Raw genomic sequence first — 10,121 nt, 5'->3', positions numbered from 1 at the left:
GAGGAGCATCCCTCTAGCAAGTAGAGAGGAGTTGTATAAAGTGGAAGGTTTTTACAGAGGAAAGTGGGGCAAGAGAGCTATTAGCCAAAGAAAGGCGTGTTTCAGGTTAGGACATCTTCTTTGGGAAGCAAGTGCACAGCAAGATTTGTATCATGCAGACTACCTCACTGCTGATCAGAACATTTCAGTTTGACTTTTAGAAGGTCACATTCTGGGATGCCTGGGTGGCTCATTTGCCTTCAGCCCAGGTCATGATCCCACGTCCAGCCCCACGTCCAGCCTCACATCCAGCCCCATGTCCAGCCCCATGTTGGGCTCCCCACTGTCAGGCTCCCAGCTCTGCGGAGGAAACTGTTTCTCTCTCTCCATCTGCCTGCCACTCCTGCTTGTGCTCTGTCTCTGTGTCAAATAAATAAAATCTTTTATAAAAATAAAAGGTCACATTCCTGGGATAGGTGGAAACTGTAATTAAGTCTTGGTTTGCTGTCATGGGGATTGGGGAGCCAAATGATTCCATTTGAGGCTTGTTGTTTCTTTTTTTTTAACATCCCCAGAAGATGTCCCTGTCTTAAGTCCCAGAACTGGTGACTACCTTGCCTTACACAGCAAGAAAGACTGCAGATGTGATTAATGATTTTGAGCTGGGAAATTATCCTAATAATCCAGTGGGTCCAAAATAATCACAATGAAGTAAAAGTAAAAGAGGGAATAAAAGAGGGAGGCAGGAGAGAAATCAGAGATGTGATGACTGAAGCTGTCTGGGAGCCACAAACCAATGAATGTGGGCAGCCTCTAGATGCTGGAAAAGGCAAAGAAACGGATTCTCCTTCTGTAGCCTCCAAAAGTAAGTAGAGCTGCCATCACCTTGATTTTAGTCCCACAGGATTCCTTTCTGACTTCTGACCTCTGGAACTGTAAGACAATAAACTTGTATGTTTTAAGCCACTAAATTTGTGGTAATTTGTTACTTACAGCAGCGATAGGAAACTAACACACATTGATGTAGGAAAGACATAAGGGTGCGAAGCCGATGGCCAAGAAAGAATTCTGGTGAGATCTTGGGTGCAAAAAGGTGGTTTTACTAAAGCACAGGGACAGGACCCGTGGGCAGAGAGAGCTGCACCAGGGTCATGAGGAGTGGCCCATTTTACACTTTCAAGTTGGGAGGGGTTAGGGATAGCGTGTAAGTCTTTAAGGAATTTTGGAAACAAGGTTCCCAGAACCTTGAGGGGGCTAGCTGTTGTTGGGAAAAGGTCACTTATTACCATTTAATAAAACCTTAGTCATGAGACCCTTCAGAGGTATATTGGTGGGTCATATGCTTGGAGGATGATTGCTAAGAGACATCTGGGGAGGTAGGGATAAAGGAAGTTTTCAAAGAATTTTTATATGTTAAAGTAGACTTACAGGATCCTGGGAGTCGGGCTAAGATTGCCTTTTGCCCTTAGCAAAGTATTAACCCTGAAGCAGCTGGGTTCTGGGAAGAATGTCACTCTGCTTGTTTCAAGGACTTGTCAATGGGCTGTAAGTAGTAAGGAAATTTAATCATTTTTTTTCCACCTTTGTTTACCACACCACACATGATGTCCGACATTCAGATCCCTCCACTACACAGGGGCCCGAATTCATGCAGCAATTGTTGGTAATGCAATCCCTTTACCAAGTGGTGGGAGGTTCTGGTTACAAATAACAGGTATGAAGAGCACGTGAGTGGCTCCGTGGTTGAGTGTCTGCCTTCGGCTCAGGTTGTAATTCTGGGGTCCGGGGATTGAGTCACACCTCAGGCTCCCCACAGGGAGCCTGCTTCTCCCTCTGCCTGTGTCTCTGTCTCTCTCTGTGTGTGTCTCTCATGAATAAATAAATAACATATTTAAAAAAAAAGAGCTGTTGCTACTGGCCCTGAGGTTCTAAGAGCCAGCCTCACAGGGCACATAGACCTCACTGTCTTCAAAAGCTTCTTCTGTGTTCTCTTTATAGCACTTGAGCATCTTAAATGTATTACCCCATTATCTATTGAGCACCCACTATATTCCAGGTTCCAGAAATTCAAAGATTGAGCAGAACTCACATCCTTAAGGAACTTAGAGCCTAGCCGTGTAGCAGAACACGTAAACTATTACAATACAACAAGATATGTGCAAAGACAAAAATATCTTCAAGAGAAGAATCCTAGTGTATGAAAAATATCAATTCTGCCTGTGGGTGGTGGTGGCAGCAGGTGGGGTGAGGGGGCTTGATGAGAGTTTGACGTCATAGCTGGGGGTGACTAACATCTTTAGAGTCCCTAGTTTTGAGGGGAGACGTTTTGACACCTAATCTAGATCCCTGTGTCCCCAGCCAGACCTGGTCTCTGTCAGGATTGTAGCCTCTATGGAATCTCTCTGGTTCAAATTTCAAGGCTGAGGAGGGAGGAAGACCCTGAGAGAAAGAGTCCAGGAAGGAAGCATTCTTCATACTCAGAGCGAATGTTTGGAGCACTGGAGATCCATTCTCCATGATTTCCGTGGAACTTCAAGAGAGATAAAGAAAGCAAAAAGGATGTGTAGGCATTCAGAATAAGTAGCCCCAAGATGTGCCACTTTGGCATGCAGATTATTTTAGGCTAAAAATAATCAAGGCCCAAAAGACTCAGGAAGAAATTCTGAGCTTCCCCTCTAACTGCCTAAAGGAATTTAAATAGGGGACTTACTCAAGGAACAGAGCCATCACGACAGAGAACTAGCTTAAAATATGAACTAGGTATGGTAGATAGAAAACTAGCAAGGTGTATTCGATCAAAGCCCTCTCTATGTCCCATTGTTTCTGGATGGCCTGGCAAACATATATGTATATATATATATGTATATATATTTTAAACTCTTTCCTTTTTTCCTGTGAATTGTCTTCCTTCCCTTTGAAGCCCTAGATCCTACCCCTTCTCCTCAATTTAGGATGACATTTTGGGGCACCTGGCTAGCTCAGTTGACAGAACATGTGACTCAGTCGCAGAGTTATGAGTTCAAGCCCCACATTGGGGTAGAGCTTATTTAAAATATATATTTCATTTTGCCTGACTTGCTTTTGGAACCTCATATTTATTTGGATTCCCCCATATACAAAATGAAATTTGACTTTCCTCTCTGTTAACCTGTCACTTATCAGTCTGATTGTAGACCAGCCAAAAGATCTTGAAAGGCAAAGGAAAGTGTTTCTTCCCCCAATGGTTTCATGAATTGTAAAGTACCAGCTCAATATAAAGTACCTTTATCCACTTGCTTGGGACTCATGCTTATGCACTGGGAAATTTCATCTCTAAACTAAGTCGATCTTTCCGTTAAGAAAATACACACAAGTGGCATGTGGCTCAGTGGTTGAGCATCTGCCTTTGGCTCAGGTCATGATCCTGGGGTCCTGAGATCGAGTCCTGCATCAGGCTCCCCGCAGGGCTCCTGCTTCTCCCTCTGCCTATGTCTCTGCCTCTCTCTCTCTCTCTCTCTGTCTCTCATGAATAAAATATTTAAAAAAAGAAAAGAAAATACACACAGGCTGTGGACATTAAGCCAGGTCTATGTTTGCTGGGCAATACCTAACATGGTACATTTAAAATACATTAAATTTTGGACACAAGGTTTTATCACACAACTAGGGCATAACCCCTTCTCACTCTAATATTCCATCCCTAAATTTGCTTAATCCTGAGAACATATATATACAATTTCCTGAGAAACAGTGGTATGGTAGGAAACTGAATTTTAAATCTGGAAAGGACTTTAAAGATATTTTAATAAGAGCTGTTTTACAGATGTCGGCAATGTTGAAAGCCCTTCAAAGTTACAGGGATAGGGGCAGTACCAAGATTAATACCCAAGTCTCTCAATTCCCAGCCCAAAGTTCTTGCTTATGAGCTGCACATCTGGCTTAGTTTGTGTCAAGGTTTATCTGCACTTACTATTTTGCTCCCAGCAGTCTTAGGCAATAACAATTGTGCTTTTTTAGTGCAAGTCTTTTTCACAAAATAAGTTTAACTATTGATCAGAGCTTTAAATTTATTTTACCAATTTTACAAATGAGGAAAGAGAGAAATAGTAAGCGTTCAGGAGTAAAGGTAGCATAAATCAACCCAAAATAATAAAACACTTTATTAGATCTCCTTTCGTTATAGATAAGTGTTTCAGTTATCATTTTTCATATAAACTCATGAAGCAGTAAATATCTGTGAAAATTTTCATCGAAAATGTCATCGATATTTTTTTCTATGATAAACAGGATACATGTGTAAGTACAAAAAAGGCTTAGTTAGAGAAGAGCCTTGGCTCAGTTATGCAGGCTTTGCCAGAAGAGGTTGTGATTGCCAGGAAGGAGGACTCTCTCTACCCTTGGGTCCGTTTATTTGATATCAGCTGTCACAGCTGGGGTTTCATGAAAAAAAAGAGAGTGCATCCGCATCCTATGAAGTCTAAGATACAAAAGGATATGACCAAGGGATGTTGCTACCCAATTTCCCCCTGTTGTTACTATGCCAACCACAGACTTTGGGAAAGTGATTTTACGCTTCTGTTTATCATTTTGCTTTTGCTGAGTAATTCAGTCAACTGGGGTAACCCCCTATAGTATTTATTTTCATCTAACTGGAGGAAGGAAATCTAAACAATTCACACCACGTCTTATGTGTTCTCCAAAAAAAAAAAAAAAAAAAACCCTCAAAACGTTGGAATCCAGCCCCTTTCGGTGGAAACCACAGGGGACCCAAGGAAAGACACCTTGGCGCCCCAGGCCGGGAGCAGCGCCCTCGGGGAGGCAGAGTGAAAGCGCCACCCCCCGGCCGGCCGACGAGCGGCGCCCCGGGGCTGGAGGCGGCTCTGCAAGCCCCTGGGCCCCAGCCACCGCCGCGCAGCCGCCGGGCCTGCTGGGCGCGCGCGCCGGGGTCAGGCCGAGGACGCGGGCGGGGCCGGGCGGCGGAAGGGCCGGCTCGGGGCGTGCCCACGTGACCGCCCCGCCCGCCGCCCGCAGCCCCCCGGCCGCCGCCGCCGCCGCCGCCTCCGCCTCTGCCTCTCGGGCTGCAGCTCCCGGCGTGCCCCGCACTCGCCGCTGCCCGCCCGCCAGCCCCTCCCTCTCTTCCCACCAGTGCCACAGAGCGGAGCCCGAGCCGCCGCCGCCGCCGCCGCAGCCACAGCCGCGGGCACTATGGTAAGGCGGGCGCGCCGCCCCGGGGGACCGAGGGCCGGGACGCGTCGAGCAAAAACCCCCGCGCGGTCCTGCAGGGCCCTGGGAGTGAGGCCGCCATTTTAGCCCGATTTGGGCCTTCAAGGCGGGGGGCTGCTGCGCTGCGGCCCCGCTGCTCTGCCTCTCCAGCCGGCCGGCCTACCCTCCCGCCGTCAGGCCAGGCCCTGCCGCTCTTCGGATTCCTGAGGGCGAGGAGGGCGCGGACCGGGGCTGGGGCCTGAGGCCTGAGCCGGGCAGCGGCGTCTGGAGAGGTCGGGCGTGCCGAGCGGCGGCCCGCGGCGCGGGAGGGTCTGCGGGGCTCGTCCTGGGCGCGCGGCGCTCGCGCGGGGCTTCCTTATTTACTGGGCGCTCGCCTCAAATTGGTACGTGCTCTAAAGAGCCCTTGCTGAATGAAGGCTTTCTGTGAAGGAGCTTGCTGGCCCTGTAATAAAACCCCTAAGAGGAGGTTAAGGAGGTGAGAGAACGCTTTTTAAAATGCCTTTTCGCCGTAAAAAGCTTTTACACTAGCTCCGTTAGTTTTGAAGCGTCTGCATTTGAGCTGTGAGGCAATTATGTTGTAGCCGTGGGCGGTTTGGAGTTCACACTTGATTCTCTTTCCTTATGAGGAAACGGCACTGGCTAGGATGACTTTAAAGAAAAAAAAAAATAGTAGAAGCTTTAACTGAAATCCAAAAGTGTTTTTTTAAGGCCAGCAGAGTTGACACAATACAGAAGGTATTTTTGCTGCTGCTCCTGAAGCTCTGACATCACCCAGTGAAATAGGAAACATTTCAGGGATGGGACAGCTTGTATTTGTCCCTTTCCCTCTACCTTCCATTTACTTCAACCTCCAAATCCCTTTAAAAAGGATGAATGGGGCAGGACGAGTTAGAATCCTTCGGTGCATCTCATATACTGATACTTAAAATGTGGCAACTCTGATTGGACTGCTTGCCTGGTAGGATGCAATTTTTGATGTCCAGATTAAAGTGAATCCGTGAATCCTCTCTAGGCAAACAGTAATTTTGGTTAAAACCAAAATACTTGTTCTGAATTACTGTTCTTTTTTTATTTCAGGCTTCTGGAGTTACAGTGAATGATGAAGTCATCAAAGTTTTTAATGATATGAAAGTAAGGAAATCTTCTACACAAGAGGAGATCAAAAAAAGAAAGAAAGCAGTTCTCTTCTGTTTAAGCGATGACAAAAGACAAATAATTGTAGAGGAAGCAAAACAGATCTTGGTGGGTGACATTGGTGATACTGTAGAGGACCCCTACACATCTTTTGTGAAGTTGCTACCTCTGAATGATTGCCGATATGCTTTGTACGATGCCACATACGAAACAAAAGAGTCTAAGAAAGAAGACCTAGTATTTATATTCTGGTGTGTAAAAACAAAAGAAAAAGTACTTTTAAAATGCAAGGATTGTTATTAACATAGTCAGTTTTGCCTTTGTTTTCCTTTTAAGTGGGATTCAACAATTGTTTCTTTTTTCTGTAGGGCTCCTGAAAGTGCACCTTTAAAAAGCAAGATGATTTATGCTAGCTCTAAAGATGCCATTAAAAAGAAATTTACAGGTACAAACATTAAAAATTTGTGCAGAGGAATTACTCTTTCTTAATTATAATAAGATAATGGGATAATGTTTTTCCTTTTTAGGTATTAAACATGAGTGGCAAGTAAATGGCTTGGATGATATAAAGGACCGTTCGACACTTGGAGAGAAATTGGGAGGCAACGTAGTAGTTTCACTTGAAGGAAAACCCTTATAAAATGAGATTCAAGTGCCATCTGGATCTTAAGGAGCTTCCATTTCTCCAGCTCAATCAATTGAAATAGTATTAGGTGGTGTTTTTTTTTTTTTCCCCCTCTTCCCACTGGGTCCTTCCAATACAGTGAATGAAGGAAATATCATTCATGTAAGCAGCCTATCAGTGATTGCCATTAGACTGTTTAATACTGTTACTTTTATGTAGAACCCAAGGAATGCCTTCCCATCATATTTTAGCCAAAACAACTCGTTATATGCCTCCCTTGCAGCAAGCACTACAATGAAAGTGATTGTCAATGTGAATAGCTTAGAATACTGCAAAGGGTAAGCTGATTGAATGCCTTGAAAGTATTATCCACTGGTCAGATGGTAAACTTTATTCAGTATTATTTATAGTTGCACTTGATTGCAGTTCTGTGAGGCTCGAGCATTCATACACCTCACCTGCCTTGGCAAGCCTATTTTTGTGACATGGCAGCACAGATTTAACACTATGCATTGAAAGCACTTTTTTTGTAATGAGTTTAACCTCCCACCCCCCCAAAAGGAATGCCAATTAAGTTTTGTTAACTGTGTCATCAACTTATCCTAGTACCTCAGTATTCATTCCTGTTACCTGCATATCTTAAAAGAAATAGCTGTTACTAATGCCTTTTTGTTTTCTATTGAGTGTACACTACTGAATAAGTGTAGGAGTTTATGTTTACCATGTAAGTTTTGCAACACTAAAAATATTTTGAATATCAGTCATGATGGCAATTTCTGTATAAAAGAGCCTTAAATGGAACATTGTTTTTGAGATCAAACTCCCTACCCTCACAAAAATGGCCACGTTGCAATAAAAATTGTGGCATATTACAGAACGTTGCCTTGTTTTCCTTGGACATTTTGCAAAATGTTACGTGAAGCAACTTTTAGGGTAAACAGCTACTGTTAATCTTTGCACTGGTCATTTAAGAATTTTTTTGTACAACATTCATGCATATTTTCCAGTTTGTTGAGTTTAAAAAATATTCTATCCTAAAGCCAACTAATAGAAAATATTATTGTTATAGCGGGATACTTTTATAAGCATTAGTTTATTTATTTCCTTATATGTTAATATGAAGATCAGAAGTTATTTTTTGCACTTTGAAAAATATTCTTCAATACCAGATTTATTCTCTGGATAAATTAGGGTAGTTGTTTTTTAATTCACGTTTACATTTCTAAGTAAATGACTAGTAGAAGCAGGAAGCTCTTACTGCATATTTGGTCATAATGAAAACTTATAAAATGTCCTTCAAAGGTTAATACTTCTCATGTTTAGGAACTTTCATTTCAGCTATTATTTCTTAATATATTTTGCAAATTGGAAAAAATAATGATGTAGCAGTCTTAAGCATTAGTAGTGGGATTTGGCTGTGGTCCAGAGTGCTCTCCTTATAGAGAATTTGATCTGCTCAGTGTGAGCAGTTTGCTGTTAGCCAGAGCTATTTATGGCAAACACATGCTTTTGTATCTTGTCATAGTTATCCACAAATGGCAAAACTGGACTTGATTCTACTGGTATGCAAAACAGGCATGCTAGTAAGCAGTCAATCGTGGCTTAGAACTTAACCCCATAGCTCTGAAGAATGCTCTTTTTTTTTTTTTTTTTAAGAATGCTCTTATCAGAAAACAGGAAACAAAAACTCTCCCCCTTTTTTTAATGTGTGGAAGTAATTTGAGTATAATTAGATATTTTCCCATATTTTCAGAATATTTTTTCAAGTAAAAACAAAAATAAGATTTAAATGTCTAGGCTTCCATTTAAAATTATATGAATGGCTTGGGGTCTTTTGTACTGAGCCATCTTATTTCAGGCTTCCAGCTGTCCCTGTGAAATATGCTGGACATTTTGATGGCTTTTTGGTAAGGCTAAACTCATACTGACATACACTAAACCATATGTGTAACTGATTCTTATACCGTGGAATTTTTCATTATTTTCCTCATTCGTCTAAAAAAATAAGGGACTCTAAATAAGTTATGTAGTATCTTTTGTTTTTTATAGCTGATTTATCAGCTTTCTTATATGCCTCATAAATAATAATTTCAGAAATTAAATATTGCTTTAAACTGTGGTACTTTGTTCGATTGACGGAACTGATACTAAGTTCATCTTTGAAATACATCTTTGTGCATAAAGCCAAAAATAATGATAAAATTAATGATTCACATGTTACTTGAGACTAATTTGGCATTTGAAATGATCATTTTATTTTACAATCATTTACAATGAAACAATGTTCCAGTTAGCTTTAAAAAGTATACGGTGCTAATTAGTAAAATATTGAGGGCAATATTTTACTGCTAGCTTGCAAAATTATAAGTGTTTAAAAAAATAAAATGTATGAAAATATATAAAGCTGTTGAGATGTGTTTCCTTACACTTAAGAACATTAAAAATTTCAAAACTAATGTTGCAGATTAAGGAGGCACCATTATCTTTAGTCTTTTTCAGGATTTTAGTTGATAAACTTTCTCATTTACAGGTATCAATATTCTTTGAAAACTTAATGCTATAGCAATTAATTTTAACATTTTCAGACAAATGGGAACAGTTGGCATTTGTCCCAAACTGGCTATCATCAGCTGTTGTTTTCAATCATTATCTAAAATAATGAGGCCAGCATTGTATATTTAATGTGCCTTTTTAGTAGATTGGAAGAAAGTCGTCTTTGAGTTTTTCTGATATAGATCCCTTGTAGGAGCTAATTGATGAAATCTAGCAAATGAGGTTTGGGAGAAAATTAAGTACCTTATTAAGGAATAATCTCAGCAATGGTTAATCATAGAAGGATTGGGAACACCCTTCGTTAGGTTTGCCGCTCAAAAAATCTGATTCTGCTTTTTATAGGTCCTATTTTTGGTAGCAAATTTAATGATACTTTGAGATCCAAACAAACATGCATATTAATTTTTCATGAATATTAAAATTGTTAGAGATGTGCTGGCAGGCTCCAGTGATGATTGCTTTTTCAGACAGCTTGAATTTATGGATGTTCCGTATTCATCTCAGCCAGTAAAGAAGTCTGAGCCTTTTCTTTTGCTTTGGAACATCCAAATTGCTTTTTTCCTTGTAGAATTGGGAGTCATTCCTCCACTTCAATTTCCTGTCATAAAGCAGTTGGGTAAATTATTCT

The 10,121-nt window shown here is 41.6% G+C and overlaps 1 protein-coding gene across 3 annotated transcripts; it reads left to right on the top strand.

Annotated features, from left to right (window-relative positions):
• The first annotated feature begins 5,053 nt into the window (after positions 1-5,053).
• On the top strand, positions 5,054-9,339 carry CFL2 (cofilin 2). 3 transcript variants are annotated; one of them, XM_038544475.1, is made up of 4 exons: positions 5,054-5,166; positions 6,259-6,566; positions 6,684-6,760; positions 6,843-9,339. In XM_038544475.1, the coding sequence occupies exons 1-4, from the start codon at positions 5,164-5,166 to the stop codon at positions 6,953-6,955; spliced, it is 501 nt and encodes a 166-aa protein (XP_038400403.1). In that variant the 5' UTR covers positions 5,054-5,163; the 3' UTR covers positions 6,956-9,339. The 3 variants fall into 3 exon arrangements, with proteins under 3 accessions (XP_038400403.1, XP_038400405.1, XP_038400404.1); XM_038544477.1 differs by lacking the exon at positions 5,054-5,166 and adding an exon at positions 5,179-5,656; XM_038544476.1 differs by lacking the exon at positions 5,054-5,166 and adding an exon at positions 6,036-6,139.
• The last annotated feature ends 782 nt before the right edge of the window (positions 9,340-10,121 follow it).

The sequence above is a fragment of the Canis lupus genome, chromosome 8 (assembly GCF_011100685.1).
Source record: "Canis lupus familiaris isolate Mischka breed German Shepherd chromosome 8, alternate assembly UU_Cfam_GSD_1.0, whole genome shotgun sequence".
NCBI classification, from domain to species: Eukaryota; Metazoa; Chordata; class Mammalia; order Carnivora; family Canidae; genus Canis; species Canis lupus.
The sequence above is the reverse complement of the archived record's forward strand: the minus strand, read 5'-3'. Positions and strand labels throughout refer to the sequence as shown.